The following is a 24,843-nucleotide window of genomic DNA, read 5'->3' on the forward strand; positions in this document are numbered from 1 at the left end:
GACTGCAAGGCGAGTGGTCCCCGGTTCGAATCCGGCCGGCTCCTTGCATGCTTTCCATCCGTGCTGAGTTGAGTGTCGAGCTGGCAACCCAGCCTCATGAAAGAAAACACGGACAAAACTGTTAAAGCGGCAAAGTCGCCACCTGAAGCACCACAAGGAACAATAAGTTAGTTGTCAGCCAATGTGAATGACCTATCAGTGAGTGAAGACACACATCAGGAAGAAACAGACGGCCTTCAAGGTCTCCGAACTTGACGGTGACAGAAGAACTTTCTAAAGCACCACTGTTGAAATTTAAAAAGTAATGGAGCCAGGATGTAAACAGAAATCTCTCACAAATGGCTAGATCACCAGCATTTAGCCACTAGTTGCTGGGTACATACCGGGCAGAACATTAGGGAGTAAAACAGTACCAGCGATGCAGCATTGCACAAAATGTACTCATGTCTTTTCTGTGGGAACTAGATCAGGGAACTCCTGGCTAAGTCTTTAAGAATGCTCCCAAAATCAGCAGCTAAGACAAAGATCTGGGAACAAAATATGAAAAGCAGCATTTGAAAGAAGTATTGGAGGTTTGTTGGTGTCACATTATTACATCAAAATACCACAGGGTGTGAAATGGGAACTTACACTCTAATACTCATCAGTAGTTGTGTTGTAGTTCAATGAGTTGCAGTTGCTCTTTATCACCATACACAGCAAACACATCGCTCAAAACACTGGGAAATGTTGATAATTCGATCATTTTCACAGCAAATTCATTTACAGGCAACTCCACAACAACTTGAAGCCATCTTCTTTTGAGGTGAAAAATTACCCTCTGCTAAAATTTGAAGTCAGCAATGGAAACACCAGTGGGGAAAAAAAAAAATCACACTATGGATTCACTGTTTTCCTTTCAGAATAACACCATTTACTCTGCCTTTCTGCAATTTTATGTAATGATTTCAAATAATTCTGGGAGCCAACCAATACACACTTCGGTTACCTAAAATCTTGGCCAGACTCCAACTGGAGTATTGCGATTTGTTTTGGGCACCACACCCTCGGGAAGATTACACTGTCCTTAGAGTTGGTGCAACACAAATTAACCAGAATGATACATACTGGGCATACAAGGATAAATTGTAAGGACAAGTTGCACACTAGGTATTACAGAAGAATTAAGTGTTAACTGCTCAAAATGCTTCACATAGTAAAATGATTAAATAGAGGAGAAACTGTTTCCTCTGCTAAATAAGTGAAGAATTAGAGGGCGCAACCTTAAAATTAGGCTTCAGTCGTTCAGCCGCAAAAACACGAAACACCTTTCACACATAAGGCAAGTTCGGCATTATCAATAAGCATTGCAAGAGGCAACTGGAAGGGGGCATAGTAGCATAGTAGGGAGCAAAATGATACGGGCTCAATTCCCACCACTGCCTATAAGGAGTTTGTACATTCTTCTCGTGGCCGTGTGGCCCAAAGATGTACCGGTTAGTAAGTTAATTGGTTACTTATAAATTGTTCTGTGATTAGGCTAGGATTAATTTAAGGATTTCTGGGTTTGCTGGGCGGGCTGGAAGGGCTTAGTCCACACTGTATCTCAATAAATAAAAACACAATGAAGATCAGAAACTTCCACGAGGCATCCAACCTCCATAAATTCAGATCAATCTTCAGGTTTCTGAATGAAATCATTTGAACAATTACAAAGAGTCTGGTCCAAGAAAGATTTTTGATTCTGTGTACAAGTGAAGCAATAGGAGAAGAAGCAACATGAAGTGAAATCAGAAAAGGATTTTAAAAAACAGAACTGCAGATCACCAAGTGACTCAATATTGGTTCTGCTCAGGCCTCACTCACTGCCTCTGGGTGCAATGATTACAGGACACTCTGTATCATGACAAGAATCTTACTTTATGGAACACAGAATTAGTGACTTGTTCACTGAATTCACACCGGTTCCGTTATCTTCTTGTTTAATTCCATGTTATTCAGTGGTTATGTGAAGTAGGTTTTCAACAAAAGGGGCAGCATGGTAGCATAGTGGTTAGCACAATGCTTTACAGTACAGGCAACCGTGGTTCATTTCTCGCCACTGCTTGTAAGGAGTTTGTACATTCTCCGTGTGTCCACATGGGTTTCCTCCAGGTGCTCCGGTTTCCTCCACACAGATCAAAGATGCGCTGGTTTGTAGATTAAATGGTCAGTATAAATTGTCCTATGATTAGGCTCAGATTACATTAGGGGACTGCTTGGTGGCGCAGCTTGAAGGGCTGGAAGGCCCCATTCTGCACTGCATCTCAATAAATAAAAAAGATATACCACATACAATTTGGTATATTAACTTTAGAAGATTGGACCCAACAAGACACCTTCCTCCATAAATTTTCATAATATTAAAACAAGACACTTTCCTCCATAAATTTTCATAATATTAAAAATTTAAGCTGGAATGAATCAATACTTACATTAATGTTATTCTTGTTACTTTTCGGAGATTTAGCACAAACCCGTGAACACATTGATACCATTGGACTGGGACACGAAATGCCTGAGTACAAAAGCAAGTTGAATTAACAGCATTTTTCTCATGCCCAATTCAGAAGGTAGTTGAGGCTTTGTTTCAGTGCTTTGTCTAAAGACAGCAAGTATAGCACTTCCTCATTGCTGTAGTGCAGTGTCAGCCTGCATTAGGTATTCAAGTCTCTGGTCTAGCTACTGAATGCACAACAGAATTGGGAAGTGCTACCTAATGCCATGAGCATCATCAATACCAACACGGATCCAAGCATGCAAGATTTAGCACCAGGCCTGTCAATGATTGTGCTCATTGCTGAGAGAGTAAAGCTTTTACATTTTCATGCATCTGCAGTTCTGTGAAAGAGAATATAGGGGCATCACTACCCCATAGCTATACTCAACAATCAAGCATATTTTTGGTTGCTGCTACCATATGTATATTGTCAGGAGGATTTCTCAAGCACTAGCATCCATATTAATAGGGCATATCTTTCATCCATGCCTACATATAACTTCACTAAAGATTTTTAAGTTGCAGCAACCAAACTGTGATAGCTGGAGCACCTGATAAAGTCAAGTAAACAGACAGGGTAATCCAGGCAGAGGCTTTGGGAGACACTTGACGTGATCCTATGCTACTCATGCAGGAGTGGGAAAGACTCAATGCTATGTTTTCAAAGAGAAGTGGCATAAATGGCAAATCAATCCCTCAGCCACTATCATAAAGAGATTATCTGGTTATGCCAGTTCTAGTACCAATTAGACACAGGAGATTACAGATACTGGAATCTGGAACAGTAGACATTCTGCTGGAGGAAATCAGAATGTCAAAAAAAAACAACCATGGGAGGAAAAGAAATGTCAATATTTTTTGGTTGAGCATTTGCGACAGGTGTGTCCTGCGAAGCACTTTGGGATATCCTGAGGTAAAAAAAAATTGTATGATACAAATCCAAATATTTTCTGATTTTTTAACGTAAAACTACACTTATGCCTTCTAAAGTTAATCTCAAACAGCTACAGAGTTGGACCCTAATGGAAATCCCCTTCCTTCAACTAGTTCAGTGCTTGGGGTAGCTCCACAACCAGCACAATGCAGTGCCACTGTTGGAACATGAGTGACATGATTTCTCCAGATGACTGGGGAATAACTACTTTTCCATGCTTCACCACTGGCCAGTTCCCTGCCTCTGGCACTCAGCCTGACCCAGCTACAACAGCTACTCTGAAAGGCAGATGACTTATCTCAACTCAATTGCTGCTTCAAACCAATTTTACAACAAAAAAAAGAAAAATAGGGAAACAGGTTCAAAAGAGCTAGTTTGACAGAGCATTTGTAAATTTGTTGCAGGTGTCACATCTTTATCAGACAAAAACCTGTCTTAAATGAAGGAGGTCAAAATCTAGCTATCATAAGTCATTCATTATTTTTAGAAGTAATTCTTATTTAAATTCATGCTTGGAATTGCATCAAAATACCATTATGAAATCAACACAGCACAAAACACACAACACTGGGAAGAATATTAAATCAGACATTGCACAATTTCCCTAAAAGCCACATGCTAGATTCCTGTCAGATACTTTGTATTCAATATAAAGCCAGTATTACTCCAATACAATAATTTCTAAGTACTGATATGACCTGTTATGTGATGCCATCAATTAAATGAGCTAGACTTTTCAATCAATCACTATCTGTGGCATGCAAAGGCCTATGTCATACAAGCTCATGACCAAAGTAGTGAAATTGCTTTTCTCATTTTACTGGCTAGTGTAACAGAAAAGTAAAAAGGAACAGAGATACTCAAGGGAACCTACCCCTGCCAAAAGGATTATATTCAACACTTTCTAGAAAAGAGAAATGAATTCAAGAGAATAAACAATCCCATACTAAGAACCTTTAGATAACCCCAACCATATTTAATGAGGTACAATTGTTTGTATGTTAATCAAAATAACAATTCTTCACTTTTGCCCATGATATGAAACCAAGTAAGAAATTTGCAAGACTGATTGTTTAACCTAAGTAATCAGTTCTGAAAGGCAACCTAAAATTACTTATTTATGCAGATGAATTCAAAGATTATCAGAATTTATGCTGTATATTAGCATAGGTTCAAGGATCATTTATTATCCAAGTATGTAGCCATATACATAGAAACATAGAAAATAGGTGCAGGAGTAGGTCATTCGGCCCTTCGAGCCTGCACATCTGAGATTCGGCCTCACCAGATAGCCATGAAACAAAGAAAGAACATGAAAGTCACTCAGAGAGAAACACCAAACACACTCCCCACCCCACACACATAATAAAGAGATTCCATTCATCAACTCCCAAATCCCCCTCCTCCTGCACTGAACTCAACAAGAACATCAACCCCTTAAACCCCTCCCCTTGCACAAAAAAAGGGAAAGGAATGGGTGAAAAAATACAGAATATAAAAAACATAAGTTTGAACAAGTCCACAGTCCATAAACCCAATAGAGATTCCATAATGCAGAACCACGGTAACATGCTCCTTCATCATAAAAGAGGGACACCAGATGAGAGGCACAGAGCAAAATTTTAGTCTTCAATTAAGTTTCTAAATGGACTCCTGGTTAAATCATCACACGCATTCAAATGAGGCACCAGGTGCAAATAAGATTCATTGGTTCCAGGGCTATTATATCAACTGAAGAAGCCACTACACCCTCAACGTCAGAGGCTGATCATTGTTTGGAGACAAAGCAATCTTGTGCAAGACTCCAATGCAGTAGCATAATGTTAGACAGCTGCACGTTTTCAGTTGTATTTGTACCTCTGAGTATGGGGAGAATCCTAGCGTACTGTGAAATTACTGAATATCAACACAAAACACGCAAGTTTATCCTTGCATGTTAATCATGAATAAGAAGTCATGTTACTCAATAATCTTTGGGGAAAAGACTGCCAGGTACGAACAGCTTTAAGTGAAGCAGGGAAAGGGAAGACTCAAATGAAAGAAACACTGAAAGACTCAACAGCTTGTTTCTGTGCTTACAAATTCTATATAATTTTTCCTTCCATATAGTCCTAATTAAAAGAAGCAATCATAACAGAATGTGTTCTGACATTTATTGAGGATGTGTATCACTATAAAAATTGGAAGATAGCAAACATTTAAATTATTTCCATTGCAGGTGTATTTTTAAATAATTGTAAAAATTTATTAATTGCTGTCTTACTGGAAAATTAAGATAACTGAAGAAAATATTTTACCAGGATCAACCATGTACAAATAATGGAAACAGTTGTTTTGTAATGAAATTAATAAGCATTTTGTGGTAGAGCAATATTTTCAGCAACAGACTCCAGTTAGAGGCAAGGTCTCCACTCCAGGGAATTGAGTATAAGGTCTAAAAAGACACTCCACTGCAGGACTGAAGGGTGTTGCTATACTTTAGAAGATTAAGATGTAATTGTCCCTTCAAATGGTTGTAAATATGTTCATATTCTGTCTTAACACTTGTTATCTTTGTGTTGTCACCATATTAATTATTCTATCAAAATCACTAAACTCAATGTTTTCTGTGCAAAGATGATGGCTCAGTTTTGTGTATGATAAAGGTATTTCATCTATATAACCACAACTGACTGTGAATTACTTTGGGTCTCCATAAAGCTGAAGTGTGAAGTGCATTGATTGGCTGCATTATGGCCTGACATGGGAACACCAATGCTTTTGAATAGAATATCCTACAAAAGGTAGTGGATTCGGGCCAGTACATCACAGGTAAAGCCCTCCCAACCATTGAGCACATCTACATGAAATGCTGCTGTAGGAAAGCAGTATCAATCATCAAAGATCCTTACCACCCAGGCCGTACTCTTTTCCCACTGCTGCCATCAGGTAGAAAGTACAAATGCTTCAGAACTCGCACGGACAGGTACTGTCCTTCAACCAACTGGCTCTTGAACAAAGGAGGATAACTACACTCATATGCTCCCACAAAAAAATGACTTCACCTTAAGGACTCTTTATCCTGTCATTTTATGCTCTCATTATTTATTGCTATTTATTTATATTTGCACTTGCACAGTTTGCTGTCTTCTATGTTCTTGCTCTTTCATTGATCCTGTTTACAGTTACTATTCTATAGTTTTGCTGAGTATGACTATAGCAAAGAGAATCTCAGGATTATATGTGGTGACATGTATGTACTCTGATAATAAATTTTACTTTGAACTTTCTTACTTTGCAAAGCACTCTTATCAATAGAGACAGAGAGAAAGACAAAATATTGATTTAGCCGCAGTGTTAGAACAGAAAGTGGGACATGGCCGTAAATGAGGGAGAGAGTCCAAAAGAAATTGGAATCATAAAGGGATTTTTTTTTTTAAAGCATTAATTCTCTAAACAAAACTGTGCATTGGAATGATGGATGCATGTAGAAGCCCATCGAGATCAACTTGTAACGTTTGGAATGGCATGAGATACCAGAAACTGAAGAGTTAATATTATTTGCATTACTGCTTCCAACAGGGTTTCTAAACAGCTGGAAGGATTTTTTTTTAAATCACAATGTATAACTAAAATGTTCAATCCAATTAGAATGCTTGATGGGCTATCAGAATGAAATATGTAACTATCAGATCCAAAATAGGAAGTCAGTTCATTACTTGTTGGGTATGATTCTCATTTGAAGAAACTAATAGAATTGGATGAGTACATAGAGCACTACAGCACAATACAGGCCTTCGCCTACTTTAAAACTTTAAGATCAGTGTAATCCTTCCCTCCCACCTAGCCCTCCAATTTTCTATCATCCATGTGCCTATCTAAGAGTTTCTTAAATGTCCCTAATGTATCTACCTCTACCACCTTCTGTGGCAGGGCATTTCACCATTCACCACTCTGTAAAAATATACCTCTGACATTCCCCTATACTCTCCTTCACTCTCTTTAAAATTATGCCCCCCTCATATTAGCCATTTCCTTCTCAGAAAAAAGGTCCTTGGCTATCCACTCAATATATGCCTCTTATCATCTTGTACACCTCTCATCTTCCTTCACTCCAGACAAAAAAGTCCTAGCATGCTCAACCTCAAGTTCAAAGTCAAATTTAATTGTCATTCAACCACACACATGTACATAGCTAAACAAAACAAGGTTCCTCTGGGGCCTAGGTGCAAAACACACTACGTATGGTCACACAGCACATATCATAATGATAACACATACAGCCACAAAAATAATATTTGCACAAGTCACTGAGTAGCATGGCCTTGTGGCGACCCATTTCCTGGCACATCCGAACCGACTCACAATTAGATAGCCTACGGGGGTTTGCAACCACAGAGCTTTGGAGCCTCTGCGCCATGGGGGGCAGGTTGAGGGAGGCTTAAAAGTGAGGCTGAAGATTTCGAATAAAGTTTTTTCCTTCGACTGCAGTTACCGACTCAGTGTCGTAATTTTAGCGCTGCGTGTAGCACACCGCTACAATTGGTGACCCCGACGGTCCAAACGATTTTTGGACCAGAAATGACCGACGCCGCCTCTGTTCATGCGGTTTCATTGAAACTGCCGGGTTTCTGGACACAGTGCCCGAACCTATGGTTCCAGCAAGCCGAAGCCCAATTCCACGTTCGCCAGATCACCTCAGAAGACACCCGCTACTACTACGTGGTGAGCTCCCTCGACCAGGACACAGCGGCCCAGGTCGCGGAGTTCGTACAGTCGCTCCCGGCAGACGGCAAGTACACGAAATTCAAAGCCCTGCTCCTCAGGACTTTCGGACTCTCACGGCGCGAGCGGGCTGCCCGTTTACTGCACCTGGATGGCTTGGGCGACAGACCTCCATCGGCTTTAATGAATGAGATGTTGTCTCTCGCCGACAGACACACACCCTGCCTCATGTTTGAGCAGGCATTCCTGGAGCAGCTGCCCGAGGACATACGCCTGCTGCTGTCCGACGCGGATTTCAGTGACCCCCGGAAGGTGGCAGCCCGGGCGCTCTTGCTGTGGAACGCCAAAAAGGTGAGCAAAAATCTGTCCATCGCACAGATCTCCCAGCCACGCTCCCGGCAGCAAACCAGTCCAGGCCCAGCTGCAGAGCCCGCCAACCCCCGGCCCAATGAACACTGGTGCTTCAACCACCAGCGGTGGGGCGCAGAAGCCCGCCGTTGTCGCCCGCTCTGCAAGTTCCCGGGAAACGCCAGGGCCAGCCGCCACTGATGGCTACGGCGGCTGGCCATCGGGATAGCCTCCTGTATGTGTGGGATAGAAGGTCGGGACGCCGGTTTTTGGTCGATACTGGGGCTGAGATCAGCGTTTTACCTCCGACGAGTTACAACACCCACAGCAGGGCACTGGGTCCCCCCCTGAGGGCCATGAATGGCAGCACAGTAAGGACCTATGGCACCCGTCAGGTGCAGCTACAGTTCGGCTCCAGCCAGTTCACGTGGGACTTCACACTGGCCGCCGTAGCCCAACCGCTTCTGGGTGCGGATTTTTTGCGGGCTCACAGCCTACTGGTTGACCTGCCCAGGAAGAGACTGGTACACGCCGAGACCTTTCAGACGTTCTCCCTGGGTGCAGCCCAGTTGCCAGCCCCTCACCTCGGCTCCATCACGCTGTCCGACAACGACTTCACCAGGGTCCTGGCGGATTTCCCATCGGTTCTGGCACCGCAGTTCACAGCGGCCATGCCCAGGCATGGCGTACAGCACCACATCCCGGCCCAGGGACCACCCCTCTACGCCCACGCTCGGCGGCTTCCCCCAGACAAGCTCCGACTGGTGAAGGAGGAGTTCCAGAGGATGGAGGAATTGGGGATCATCCGGCGGTCTGACAGCCCATGGGCCTCCCCCCTGCACATGGTGCCCAAGCGACGGGGGGCTGGAGACCGTGCGGCGACTACCGCAGGCTGAACGAGGCTACCACACCGGACCGCTACCCTGTGCCGCACATTCAGGACTTTGCAGCAAACCTGCATGGCGCACGGATCTTCTCCAAGGTAGACCTCGTCCGAGGGTACCATCAAATCCTGATGCACCCTGACGACGTCCCCAAAACGGCTCTCATCACCCCGTTTGGCCTTTTCGAGTTCCTCCGCATGCCGTTCGGCCTGAAGAATGCCGCACAGACGTTCCAGCGGTTAATGGATGCGGTGGGACGGGACCTGGACTTCGCGTTCATCTATTTGGATGACATCCTCATAGCCAGCAGCAGTCGTCAGGAGCATCTGTCCCACCTTCGTCAACTCTGCGCCCGACTGAGTGAGTACGGTCTTACAATCAACCCCGCCAAATGCCAGTTCGGACTCGATACCATTGACTTCCTGGGCCACAGGATTACTAAAGACGGGGCAACCCCTCTGCCCGCTAAGGTAGATGCGGTCCGCCTCTTTCCCTGACCCACCACGATCAAAGGCCTTCAGGAATTCGTAGGTATGGTCAATTTCTACCGCCGCTTCCTCCCTTCAGCTGCCCGGATCATGCGCCCCCTGTTCGCCCTGATGTCGGGTCCGAGCAAGGACATTACCTGGGACGAGGAGTCCGCCGCCGCTTTCGTTCAAACGAAGGAAGCTTTGGTGAACGCCGCGATGCTAGTACATCCCAGAATGGATGCCCCTACTGCCCTCACAGTGGACGCATCAAACACGGCAGTCGGTGGGGTGCTGGAGCAGCTCATCGCAGGTCGCTGGCAACCCCTGGCGTTTTTCAGCAAACACCTGCGACCACCCGAGCTCAAATACAGTGCTTTCGACCGGGAACTGTTGGCGCTCTACCTGGCAATCCGGCATTTCAGGTACTTCCTAGAAGGTCGGCCCTTCACCGCGTTCACGGACCACAAACCGCTTACCTTTGCGTTTACAAAAGCGTCCGACCCCTGGTCGTCCCACCAGCAACGCCACCTGTCCTACATCTCTGAATACACGACGGATGTCCGGCACGTCTCGGGTAAGGACAATGTCGTGGCGGATGCGCTCTCTCGCCCTACTGTTCATGCCCTTTCCCAAGGGGTAGACTTTGAGGCACTGGCAGAGGTGCAGCAGGCGGATGAGGAGATTCCGAGTTACAGAACCACAGTCTCCGGTTTGCAGCTCCAGGACCTCCCCGTGGGCCCGGGTGAGAGGACCCTACTCTGTGACGTCGCCACCGGCCAGCCCCGTCCCGTCGTCCCGACAGCCTGGCGGCGCCGCGTTTTCGACTCCATTCATAACTTGGCGCATCCCTCCATCCGGACAACTGTCCGGATGGTTTCCAGCAGGTTCATTTGGCACGGGCTCTGCAAACAGGTCAGTGAATGGGCCAAAACGTGCATGCACTGCCAGACGGCCAAGGCGCAGCGGCACACCAAAGCCCCACCGCAGCAGTTCCATCCCCCCCACCGGCGTTTCGACCACATTCATGTGGATATTGTGGGCCCCCTGCCAGTGTCGCGCGGAGCGCGGCACCTCCTGACTATTGTGGACCGGTTCACAAGATGGCCAGAGGCGGTCCCGCTCGCCGACACCACCTCCGAATCTTGCGCCCGAGCCCTGATCGCCACCTGGATATCTCGCTTTGGTGTACCAGCCCACATTACCTCCGACAGAGGCGCCCAGTTCACCTCCAGCCTGTGGTCAGCTATGGCCAGCCTTTTGGGGACTCAGCTGCACCACACCACTGCCTACCACCCACAGTCGAACGGGCTAGTGGAGCGTTTCCACCGTCACCTGAAGTCAGCCCTCATGGCCCGCCTGTGAGGAGCCAACTGGGCGGACGAGCTTCCCTGGGTCCTACTCGGCATCCGCACAGCGCCCAAGGACGACCTGCACGCCTCGTCGGCCGAGTTGGTATACGGCGCGCCCCTGGTCGTCCCCGGGGAGTTCCTACCAGCCCCAAGGGAGCAAGAGGAAGATCCCGCAGCAGTCCTGGGCAGACTACGCGAGAAGCTCGGTAACCTGGCCCCCATACCCACTTCACAGCACGGGCGGCACCTGACCTGCGTACCCAAAGACCTACAGAACTGTAAGTTTGTGTTTGTACGAAGGGGCGGGCTTCGGCCACCGCTGCAGCTGCCATACGAGGGGCCGTTTATGGTGCTCCGGAACAACGGGTCCACGTTCGTGCTGGACGTTGGGGGGAAAGAGGAGGTTTTCACGGTGGACCGCCTCAAACCGGCCCATGTGGACCTGGCGCAACCGGCCGAGTTTCCGGCACCTCAGCGCAGAGGCCGACCTCCCAAGCAGGTTCTGGCCCAGACTGTGGACATTGGGGGATGTATCGCCGGTTCTGGGGGGGGGGGGGGGGGGTTATGTGGCGACCCATTTCCTGGCACATCCGAACCGACTCACAATTAGATAGCCTACGGGGGTTTGCGAGCACAGAGCTTTGGAGCCTCTGCGCCATGGGGGGCAGGTTGAGGGAGGCTTAAAAGTGAGGCTGAAGATTTCGAATAAAGTTTTTTCCTTCGACTGCAGTTACCGACTCCGTGTCGTAATTTTAGCGCTGCGTGTAGCACACCGCTACAGCCTGAAGATTAATGGTGCATTAGATGTTGTCTTGGAGCCATATTTCCGCAAGAACAAGTACACAGCAGTTCCTCATCTCACACTGTGTCAGCCACAGATGGAGGGAAATCAGATTCCAAGTGTGGATCTAACCAGAGTTTTTTTTTTAAGAGCTGTTATATTATCTCGTTGCTCTTCAACTCAACTTTGATGCATCTCTGATGAGTTCAGCAACTTTGAGGCATCTATGGACATGAACCCAAGGTCCCTCTGTTTATCCACACTGCTGAGAATTAATAATAAACATTTTAACAAATTGATACCATATATGATCCTTTCTTCTGATTTGGACACAGATAAAGAAATGATTCTGAAATCAAAGCAATCACTTAAATGAGGGAACTGAGCAAATTTCTTGATGATATAAAACTAAGCAAAACATGGGAAGGATACAAAATGACAACTGTAGCATATAAAATAGATAAAAGATTTAACATGAAAGAGAAAGTTAAAATAAAAAGGGGAAACAAAGTTAAACACTGTGAAGCATTCAAAAATCCATTATTAATTAAAGATAATAAAGAAAAGCAAGTGCTGGCTTTCAAAGGAATTTCAGTGTAGTTATACAACAGGAAGTTGAATATCCATCAGTTCATATTACAATATGCCAGAGTAATATTGCAGTAATTGCAGTGCTGGTGGGACAAAGCTTAGAAAATGTTGGTACACTGCAATACATAGTAATAAAACCTGTGAATTACAGCAAGTTAAATTAAATAAGTAGTACAAAAATAAAGTAGTGAGGCAATGTCCATTCAGAAATTGGATGGCAGAGCGGAAGACAATGTTCCTGAAACATTGAGTATGTCCCTTCAGGCTCTCTGATGGTAGCAATGAGAAGAGACATGTCTTGGGTGCTGGGGTTCCTTAATAATGATGTTCGCTTTTTAAGGCATCGCTCCTTGAAGATGTTCTGGATACAACAGAAGCGAGTGTCCATGATGGACCCGAGTTCATAACTTACTGCAGCTTATTTTGATCCCGTGCAGTGCTTCCTCCCCCATACCAGATGGGGATGCAGCCAGTTACAATGCTCTCCATGATACTTCAGTAGAAATTTGCGAGTGTCTTCAGTAACATACCAAATCTCCTCAAACTAAGAGTTAATGTATCAGATCAGCAACTCGCCAGAGACTTTCTCTTTCCATGAATGCTGCCTACACATTGAATATTTCCAACGTTTCCCATTTCAATTTCAAGCATCCATTTGTTTTTTTAAATTTCAAAGTTCCGCTCCCACTTCTTCAAAGCTTCAATTTAATGTCAGAGAAATGTATACAATATACATCCTGAAATGCTTTTTCTTAAATGATGATATGCTTAGAATTAAATCAAAAGATATTACAACAGGCTGATATTAAACCACATGATTCCTCTCTGGGTTGATGTTTGACCTGACTATCACAAGTTTTGATTTAAATAAAGCTATCAATTATTATCGCTTCAACATTAATTTTCAGAGCATACCATTAACTGCAGTGACGCAGAGCTAATCTTCACCAAGCTTCACAATACAGGTGGTTGGAAAGCTGTTGAGGGGGCAAGGCCCTACACCTTGTTCTTATGCAGTGTCCTAGAGCACAGGGATGAAGAGAAAACAATGCAAGTAACAACAAAGATTAAGAAACTCCATTCATTGAGCTGATGAAATGCTGCCAGAAGAAGAACCTTGCAATAGATGTGAAATCAGAAGTGAGGGAGGTTCATGGTGTTCCCATTATATTTCTATCGCTTTCAAAAAGAACCATAAGAATTTTCCTGTACAATCACTGGCCACTTTATTAACTATCTCCTATACCTAATAAAGTGGCCACTGAGCGTATGTTTGTGGTCTTATGCTGCTAGAGCTCGTCTGCTTCAAAGTTCGACATGCTGTGCATTCAGAGATGCTCATCTGCACTCCTCTGTTGCAATGTGTGGCTACTTGTTTGACTGTCACCTTCCTGCTAACTTGAACCAGGCTGGCCGTTCTCCTCTGACTTCCTTCATTAACAAGGCATTTTTGCCCATAGAACTGTCACTCGTTGGATGTTTTGTTTTGTTTTTCACACCATTCTCTGTAAATTCAATAGGCTGTGGTGTATAAAAATTCCAGGAGATCAGCAGCTTGAGATATTCAAACCACCCTATCTGGCACCAACAACCTTTCCTGGTCAAAGTCACTTAGATCTCATTTCAGAATCAGGTTTATTCCCTTCTGCCGCTGGCGTGGGATGGCAAGACTGTCGGGACCCTGGGGACTTGTGGAAACTGTGTGGTGATTTCTTTTGAACTTATAGTCTAACACCTTTGGACTATTTTTACTGTGCCCATGGTCTGTTTTTTTATCAATTATGCTATTGTTTGCACTGTTGTAACTAAATGTTGTAACTTCGTGGTTTTGTGCAGGTCTTGTAGCTTTAGTTTTTTGTCTTGTTTGTCTGGTGGAATTGGAGCTCCTTTCCGGGGAACGCGCTAAGACAGTAGCGTGATATTAATACACAGCAGCAGCCTCTCCAGACTCTGGATTGGGGATTGCCAAACGTTATGTAGATTTTCTGGTGTAGTCTGTTTTTGTCATATACTTTTGTGATATCATTCTGGAGGAACGTTGTCTCATTTTTTAACTGCATTGCATTTGTGGTTTCTAAATGACAATAAACTGAATCTGAATCTGAATTATCACCAGCATGTGTCGTGAAATACGTTAACTTAGCGGCAGCAGTTCAATGCAATACATAATATAGAAAAAGAAAAGATAAAATAATAACAATAAATAAGTTAATCAATTACAGTACATGCATACTGAATAGGTTAAAAATTGTGTAAAAAAAGAAATTATATAAATTTTAAAAAGTGAGGTAGCATTCACGGGTTCAATGTCCATTTAGGAAAGGGATGACAGATGGGAAGAAACTGTTCCTGAATCACTGAGTGTGTGCCTTCAGGCTTCTGTACCTCCTACCTGATGCTAACAGTGAGAAAAGGACATGCCCTGGGTGCTGGAGGACCTTAATAATGGACGTTGTCTTCCTGAGACACCGCTCCTTGATGATGTCCTGGGTACTTTCTATGCTAGTAGCCAAGATGGATCCAACTAAATTTACAACAGTCTGCAGCTTCTTTCAGTCCTGTACAGTAGTCTCCCCACCCCCATACTAGACAGTGATGCAGCCTGTCAGAATGCTCTCCATGGTACAACTATAGAAGTTTTTGAGTGCATTTGCGGACGTACCAAATCTCTTCAAACTCCTAATGAAGTATAGTCGCTGTTTTGCCTTCTTTATAGCGGCATAGATATATTGGGAACAAGTTAGGTTCTCAGAGATCTTGACACCCAGGAACTTGAAACTGCTCACTCTCTCCACTTCTGATCCTTCTGTGGGGATTGGTATATGTTCCTTCATTTTACCTTTCCTGAAGCCCAGTCAGCTCTTTCGAGTTACTGACATTGAGTGCAAGGTGTTGCTGTGACACTACTGCACTAGTTGGCATATCTCGCTCCTGTACAACCTCACATCTCCATCTGAGATTCTACCAACAACGGTTGTATCATCAGCAAATTTACAGATGGTATTTGAGCTATGCCTAGCTACACAGTCATGGCTATATACAGAGTAGAGCAGCAGGGAAAGCACACACCCCTGAGTTACACCAGTGTTGCTGGGTCAGTGAGGAGAAAATATTGTCACCAATCCACACAGATTGTGGTCTTCCGGTTAGGAAGTTGATGATCCAATTGCAAAGGGAAGTACAGAGGCCCAGGTTCTGCAACTTCTCAATCGGGATTGTGGGAATGGTGGGATTAAATACTGAGCTATAGTCTATGAGCAGCATCCTGACGTAGGTGTTTGTGTAGTCCATGTGGTTTAAGGCCGTGTGAAGAGCCATTGACATTTGCCGTTGGCAAATTGCAGTGGGTCCAGGTCCTTGCTGAGGCAGGAGTTCAGTTTAGTCACGACCAACCTCTCAAAGTATTTCATCACTGTCGATGTGAGTGCTAGTCATTAAGGCAGCTCACATTCTTCTTCTTAGGCACTGGTATAATTGTTGCCTTTTTGAAGCAAATGGGAACTTCCGCCCGTAGCAGAGAGAGGTTGAAAATGTCCTTGAATACTCCCGCCAGTTGGTTGGCACAGGTATTCAGAGCCTTACCCATTACTCTATTGGGACCTTCTGCCTTGCAAGGATTCACCCTCTTTAAAGACAGCCTAACATCAGCCTCGGAGTCAGAGATCACAGGGTCATCATATGCAGCAGGGGTCTTCACAGCTGTAATTATATATTCTCCCTTTCAAAGCGGGCATAGTAGGGTTGAGTTCATCAGTAGTGAAGCATCGCTGCCATTAATGCTATTGGGTTTCACTTGTAGGAAGTAATGTCTTGCAAACCCTGTCAGAGCCGTTGTGCATCCGATGTCACCTCCCACCTCATTTGAAATTGTTTCTTCACCCTTGAAATGGCCCTCTGCAAACAAATGTGATTTTCTGGTACAGACCTGGGTCACCAGACTTGAATGTCACATGATCTAGACTTCAGCATACGACGTACCTCCTGGTTTGTCCACGGCTTTTGAATTGTGAATGTACGGCAAGACTTTGCAGGCACGCACTCATCCACACAGGTTTTAATGAAGTCGGAAACAGCGGCAGCATACCCATCCAGGTTCAAAGATGAATCCCTGAATACAGTCCAGTCCACCAATTCAAAGAAGTCCTGGAGGCGCTCCTGTGCTTCCCTTGTCCATACCTTCTGGGTCCTCACTACTGGTGCTGAAGTCTTCAGTCTCTGCCTATACTCAGCGAGTAGAAGTACAGCCAGGCGATCAGACTTCCCGAAGTGAGGGTGTGGAATAGCACGGTAGGCGTTCTTGATGGTGGTGTAACTTTGGTCCAGTGTGCTGTTTCCTCTGGTATTGCAAGTGATCTGTTGATCTTAATTGCTTAGTGAGTTTTTTTTAGACTGGTCTGGTTAAAATCCCCCAAAACAATGGTGAAGTTGTTAGGGTGCACTGTTTCATGCATGTTGATCCCATTGCTCAGATCATCTAAAGCCTGACTGACAATGGCCTGAGGTAGAATGTATACTGCTACCAAAATGATCCTGGAAATCTCCAGAGGCAGATAAAGAGGATGGCACTTAACTGCTAGATATTCCAGGTCTAGTGAGCAGAATTGGGACAGCACTGATATACTTGTGCACCAAGAGTTGATCATGAGGCATACTCCTCCACATCTGCTTTTGAGAGACTGTTTACTTCACCATTCTGATGTACAGTCTGAATACATGAACCTCTTGACCATGTCTGCATACTTTTATATAAGGAGTTGCTACCATATGATTGACTGATAAAATATTTGCATTAATAAACAAGTGTACAGGTGTATCTAATAAAGTAGCCACTGAGTGTAGAGTCTCAATCAATGCCAAAATAAAAAGAATATCTGGTTATTATCAACCCTACACTTCATGGAACCTTAGGTGTGGGAAAAATGGATGCTTTTATTTCTCAAAATGCAGTAGTGACCAAAAAGATGACTGTTAACTGCTTTGGGAAGTCTAGAGATTGCAAATGAGATTACAATTGAGCTTTTCTTTCTGTAATTCTAATACATCATACAGATAGTAGATAACTGCCTGTGTGGACACTGAATATTGACTAGAAGTTCAAAATAAAAGTTTGTATACATTACCAGAAACTACCTTGAGGTTCTTTTTTTTTTGCAGGTACATACAGAAGCAGATAAAGAAGTAGAACAGAATTTTCAAAATACTATACATAAATAAAGACTGACAAACAACCAATGTGCAGAAGTTGAGAAAATGTGCAAGTAAAAATAATACTGATAACATGAGTTGTGTAGAGTACTTGATGGTCTGTAGGTGTGTAGGAACAGGCACTCTGCAAATACATGACTCCTCTGTGGAGAGAGTTAAGTACACCAAGTTCCTGGGAATGCACATCACAGATGGCCTCGCCTGGCACGTTAATATCATCTCTGAACAAGAAGGTACAGCAGCGTCTCCACTTCCTCGGGGGACTGAGGAAAGTGAGGCTCCTCTCCCACCCCACCCCATCTTAACTGTATTTTCCGGAGCACCAATGAGAGCTCCCTGACAAGTTGCATCACCGTCTGGTATAGGAGCAGCCGAGCATCAGACCGGAAATCCCTACAAAGTTCTGTGAGAACAGCTGAGAGGTCCATTAGGGTCTCCCAACCACCCATCCTAATTCTACCATTAGGCAGGAGTCTCCGATGCATAAAAACAAGAACGGTCAGAATTGGAAACAGCTCCTTCCCTCAGGCTATTAGGTTTCTGAACTCCCTGCCGCATCACATTCAAAGTGTCACCGTTTAATCTGTACTTTACAACATTTAACTTATGTGCTTTAGTTTGCTTAAGTTTATTCCATCTGCAGATTTCATCCTTACTTTCATAAATTATTATGTATTGTGTGTTATGTGTATGACAGTGATTTACATCCTGGTTCAGAGAAACTTTGTCTCGTTTGTTGAGTATATCCTTAAAATGACAATAAAATTGACTAGATTTTTCCCCACAATATTGTGCCAAACAAACTAAGTATTAATCAAATGCCCAATTAAACTCATCCTTCTACCTATATATGTTCATATCCTTCCATTTCCTGCATATTCTAAGTGCTTCTTCCACACCTCTCTCATATTTACCTCTACCACAACCCCAGGCAGTTCATTCCAGGCATCCACCACTCTGTAAAACAAAAACTTCCCCCATGCTCCTCCTCTGAATTTATCCCCTTGTCTTAAATGCATGCTTCTCTATCAGACATTTCAATCGTGGGAGAAAGACTGTCGATTCCTTTCATAATTTATTAGTTTCTATCAGAGTCACCATCAGCCTCTGTCACTCCCAAAAAATCCATGTTTGCCCAACCCTCCTTACAGCATATGCTTCCAAATCCAGGCAGCGTCCTAGAAAACCTCTTCTGCATCCTTGACATCGTTCCAATAATGAGTTTGTAAAACTGCAGCATAACCCCCAACTTGTTGAACTCAATTCCTCAACTAATAAGGGAAAGCATTCCATATGCCTTCTTTACCACCCTATCAGCCTGTGTAGCTATTTTCAGAGAGCTATGGTCTTGGAACCCAAGATCACTTTGCGCCTCAACACTGTTAAAGGCCTTACCACTAACAGTGTACTGTCTCTTTACATTTGATCTCCCAAAGTGTAACACTTCACATTTGGCCAATTAAACTCCATCTGCCATTCTTCCACCCATAACTATGACTGATCCATAGCCTGTTGAGTCCTTTGGCAGTCTTCCACACGATCCACAACAGCGCCAATCTTCATTTAGTCTGCAAAATTACTAATCTCCCCATCTACATTTTCATCCAGGTCATTTACATGTATCACAAAGAGCTAAAGTATCAGAATAGATCCTTGCAGAATGTCACAGAGCTCTAGCCAGAATCAGTCTCAACCACTACTGTTTGTATGAATCCAAACAATTAATTTACCATAGATCCTATGCATCTTAATCTTCCAGATGTGCCTTCCACGAGGGAGCTTGCCAAATGCCTCACTAAAATCAATGTAGAAAACATCCACACCCAACCTTCATCATCTCCTCAAAAATCTCAATCAAGTTCATAAGACACAACTTGTCCTGCAGAACTCCATGTTGACTACCCCTAATTAGGTCATGGTTTTCCAAATGCTCATAAATCCTATCTCCAGTAAATTCCCCCATCACTGACATTTGAGGTTCACCAGTCAATAATTTCCAAGATTATGCCTATTTCCCATCTTGAATAACGGACCAACATAAGCTACTCACCCCAGCCCTCTGGAATCTCATCAATGGCTAGAAGGGGCACAAAGATATTGATGAAAGCCCCATCAATCTCACATGATTCAACAACCTTGGATATATCCCATCAAGCCCTACGGACTTAACCATCTTTACATACTTTAACAGACCCACCACTACCTCCTTCTTTATTAGCACATTCACACCAGCACCTCACTCGCCTTTACACTCTTCTTAGCAAATACTGGTGCAAATTACTCACTTAGGACCTCATCCACATTTCTGCCTCCAAGTACATTTTCTCCTTTATTCTTGAGAGGTCCTACTCACTCCAGTTACTCTTGATGTATGCATACGATGCCTTGGGATTCTCTTTAATTCTACTTGCCCAGGACTTTTCATGGCCCCTCCTGTTTTTTTATAATTCCCCGAGTTCCTTTCTGGCTTCTTCCTAATTCTGTTTGAGCTTAACTTACTAAACCTTACAGACTCTTCCTTTTTGTTCTTGACCAAGTTTACTTTTGACATACTGTATACACACAGTATACACACTCAAGACGGGATCAGATAGGAGGAGACTGTAGATCATGGAATGGCCACAGTGGGATTCTGTGCTACAGAACCAAAAGGCACAGGTTTAAGATGAGAGAGGGAAGTCTGTCCTTTAACATTAAGTATGAAAAGGATAACGGGAGTTGTTCCAGTGAGTGGGGTGAACGACATATGATCATTCTCCCCTCCTTGGAATTACTATCAGTTTCCATACAGTTACATGGGCTTTTCTGCTCTGGTGCCTTTTTCATCCACTCTACCAGAAAAAAACCTCATTAAAATGAGGCAACAGCAAGGAAACAAGCAGCTGATTATGGAGCCTACACCCACCACTATGCACCAACCCATGCTGACGTCTCTGCATTCCCGTCAACTCACCTCACCTACACACAAGGGGCAATTTACAGCCACCGAACAGCCTACCTTTGGAATGCAGGCAGAAACCACATTCCAGAGAGAGGATTATTGGCACCTAGCAGAAGTCTATTCGGTCACAGGGAGAGCATGCAACCTCTGCGTGGACAGCAACAAAGATTAGGATTCAGTGGGGCCGCTGGGGCAGTGAGGCAGCAGCACTTACCTGCTGACAGGTGGCACACTCCCCGTGACAACCTACCTCACTGGAATCAGACAAACACTCCATTGTTGGCTACAATACAAATGAGCTACCAACTAGATTACCATTTCTACAGGCTCTATCCAACAACGTGTAGCAGGAGAGCAATAACTTTTAAACACACGAAATTCTGCAGACGCTGCAAATCCAAAGCAACACACACAAAATGCAGGACAAACTCAGCAGGTCAGGCAGCATCTATGGAAATGAACAAACGGTGACATTTCGGGCCAAGAACCTTCTCTAGGACTCAGTAACTTTGCTAACAAATTTAAGCTTTAGCATTAATACATAAAAGTTAAAATTTGTGACGTTAAATTACAAGTAAATGATATTAAGATTATCTGATGGGTTAAGTGGCTTTTGTCAATAATCCTATTAGCAAAAAGAATCAAAAGAGAACAAATATGCAAAAGTGAGAGGCAAAGTGGCAGTGTTGTGCATTGTCTTCAAACCTATATAGAAACTTACAGCATTGAAATCAATTCTTCGGCTCAAACAGTCCATGACGGCTAAAATGCTCATCCAAGCTAGTCCCACTGTCTGAATTTGGCCCATTTCCTTTTAAACCAGGGGTTCCCAACCTGGCGTCTACAGACCACTTGCTTAATGGCATTGGTCCACAACATAAATGCCTGTTCTAAACCTTTCCTATCCATGTACTTGGCCAAGTATCTTTCAAAATATGTTCTTATATCTACTTCAATCACTAGAACCTCATTCCATAAACATACCACCTCCTGTGTAGAAACAGTTACCAAGTTCCTATTAAATCTTCCCCTCTCAGCTTGAACCTATGCACTCCGGTTCATGATTCCCCAACCCTGGGTAAAAGACTGACAGCATTCATACCACTTATATCCCTCATGAATTTATATACCTTCTGTAAGATCTCCTTGCTGTTTCCTACATTCCATGGGGGGGTGGGGGGAAGAAATGTCCTAACCTACCCAATATCTCCCTATGATTTAGTACCTCAAGTCTTAGCAACATCCTCAAATCTTTTCTGCAATTTTTCCAGTCTACTAACATCATTCCTAAAGCAGGGTGGTCAAAACTGAACACAATATTCCAAGTACAGCCTCACCAGCATACTGTACAACTTCTTATTTTATTGAGATACAGCATGGAATAGGCCCTTCCGGTCCTTTGTGCCGTGCCTCACAACCCTTCAATTTATCCGTAGCCTAATCAGGGATCATTGGCAATGACCAACTAACCTATAGCCCAGTATGTCTTTGGACTGTGGGAGGAAACCCATACGGTCATGGGGAGAACATAGAAACTCTTTACAGGCAGCAACAGACTGCATGCTTACCTGCCAATTCCCACACTTCTTGCTCTTAACAGATGAATGCCAGCATGCCAAAAGCTTCCTGTCTACCAATGACTGTTCTTTCAGGGAACATTGTACTCTCAGCTCCCTCTGTTCTGCAACACTCTCCAGGGACCTGCCTTTTACTGTTAAAGTCCTACCTTGATTTGACTTTTCAGACCTTGGACTTACCTGAATTAAATGCAATGTCATATTTGCATTAATCCCCTATGTGAGCAAGTCATCATCAGTTTAGAATATTAGGTGACTTGAAACTATCATAATATTCAAATAAAACTTAGCCAATAGGCAGTACTATTGATATCATTCCAACGCTCTAAGAAAAATGTTAAAATTTGTAAGAACTAGATGTAAGGTGGTATTTCAACCTCTCCCCTAATTCTCTTTAGCTGAACAATTAGTAGTTTGATATTACAGGACAAAATGCAGATGTTAAAGTAAAGACATTATTCATATAATCTTTTGTCACAACCTCAGGACAAAATGTTATAGCCTTAAAAAGCACTTTGATCTGCTTAAAAAAGTGTCAATTAGCTTGGCTTTAGTACAGAATCCAATGGAATTAATAACCAGACAATCTGGGTTTTTTTGTGATTAAGGTCTAAACATCAGCCACAACACTCGACAGCAAGCATGATCTCAGTTTAACAAGTCATTTGAAAGACAGAATATTTAGGAGTACAGAGCTCTGCGGTACCTAATCTGCACAGATTGTGTGCTGGAATCTTGGAACAACAATCATTCTACTGGAGGAACTCAATAAGTCCAGCAGCAAACCACAGGTGAAAAGAGCTGCCAAAATTTCAGGTCAAACCCCTGCATCAGGAGTCCTCAGGCAGATAATTTATTGCCCCAAATTCCAACATCAGCAGTTTCCTGCTTAGATATTGAAAAGGGAGCAAATTCACGTCCCTTTGACTAAGAGGTAAGAATTCCCATCAGCTGATTCACAACTTATTAAGTGCTAACCATAAAGCAAAGTATATTACACGGTAACTTTAAACTACATCATCGCCAGTAAAGACTAAGCTGTCCAGTGAATTAATTGATATAACTAAAATGAACATAAAATAAAAGAAAGAACTTCTTCATTAACACATAATCGGTGTTGGCCGATTACTAATAGCTGGAGGACAGCAAACACTGACTGCGCTCCGTTATGGATAATTCAGTATGCTAGAACCTCTCTTCTCCCACTCCCCATTTCCACGAGCCCGAAGCAGGCTGACATACGACTCTCACTAGTTTCACATTTTTGAAAACAACTCGAAGTGTAGTCTGGTAATAAACATTTTTTCTAGGAGACACAATTTATCCTCTAGCAAACACTAGCATCTGCTGAAACCTCACCGTGAAATTGAGAATGAATTTATACTTAAGTCCAGAGCAAATCTGCAAAATCCTTAAATGCACCCGTGACCATGTCACTGGTCTGGGTCCAGCTACGAATCACGACTGCTTGATGAATAGATGTGCTCAAACATCTATTATTGGAGCAAGAAACATTTGGAGCTAGATCCAACAAATTGATTATTTTTTTTAAATTAAGGTAATTTGTAAATGCAATCGTAGTACTGTATTCCACCGATACATATACACAATGAGTATATGGTCAAAAGAATAACAATGTTGCTTCCTGCTTAAAACTCTCTGCTATAATGTAACCCGCAGTAAATGCTTGTATTGCCAGGCCCAATGTAGATAGAACTTCCATGCAAATAATAACTACTGCCTTTGGACTTTAAGCAAAACAGAACGTCGATACACTGAAATAATGCCCATGCTGTCATAATAAGCCTCCTGTCCTGCCGAAACCTGAAAGCACGGGTACAAGAAGGCAACAGTGGTTAACACCCCCACCCCCCACCCCGCGGGCAGTCAGCGGCTGCGGGTAGCAGCGGCACTAGGGTGGTATCCTCGCCACTTTTGCTTTTGCCGGCTGGCTCATCGTTCACTCACCGGGCTCCGGCGTTTCAGGGTGATGTTCTTCCACAGTAAGAGGTGCAGCTGGTGTAGGAAACCCATGGCTGCTGTCTGGAAGGAGAGGAGAGGAGAGAGAGAGCAAAGCGCAGCGACCGGCGGCTTCCAGCTTTGCACCCAGCGTCTTTTGATTGACAGCGGCGGCTCTCCCGGGCGGCAGGCGCGTGCCTTTCCGCGGACCGAACGGGTGAACGGAGGGGAGGGAGGGAGGGAGGCGGACGCGACCTCGGCAAGCCCGGCTCGAGCGCGGCGGCAGCTGCACACCCGCGCGCTCTCCCAGCCGTCCGGCCGGGTGCGTGTGTGAGCGCGCGCCGCAGGCATGGACGCACGTCCTCCGCCGGCGGGCGGGCGCGCGCCACGGGATCTGCGGCGCCGCAAGCCCGACCGTGAAAGCTGGGCTGGGGTGTGCTGGGTGTATCTTCTGGACGAGACCGCGATGCGTGTCACGAACACCGGCCCATGCACTGACGCCTCATGCCAGGTGGAGGAGGGAGGGGGAACACTGCAACGGCTCAGCAGGTCGAGCAGTATCTCCGGCTCCACGATCTTAAA

At 44.2% G+C, this 24,843-nt stretch overlaps 1 protein-coding gene across 3 annotated transcripts in view; it reads right to left on the reverse strand.

The window, feature by feature from the left end:
* Positions 1–24,572, reverse strand: part of abca2 (ATP-binding cassette, sub-family A (ABC1), member 2) — a 532,256-nt gene extending 507,684 nt beyond the window's left edge. For 2 of the 3 annotated variants that reach the window (XM_059994306.1, XM_059994305.1), the window contains exon 1: positions 24,271–24,572. In XM_059994306.1, the coding sequence (XP_059850289.1) occupies positions 24,271–24,336 (66 nt within the window). In that variant the 5' untranslated portion in view covers positions 24,337–24,572. The remainder of the gene's footprint in view (positions 1–24,270) is intronic. The other variant, XM_059994307.1, reaches the window with a different exon arrangement.
* Positions 24,573–24,843: the final 271 nt, after the last annotated feature.

This window comes from Hypanus sabinus, chromosome 18 (genome assembly GCF_030144855.1).
Source record: "Hypanus sabinus isolate sHypSab1 chromosome 18, sHypSab1.hap1, whole genome shotgun sequence".
NCBI lineage: Eukaryota > Metazoa > Chordata > Chondrichthyes > Myliobatiformes > Dasyatidae > Hypanus > Hypanus sabinus.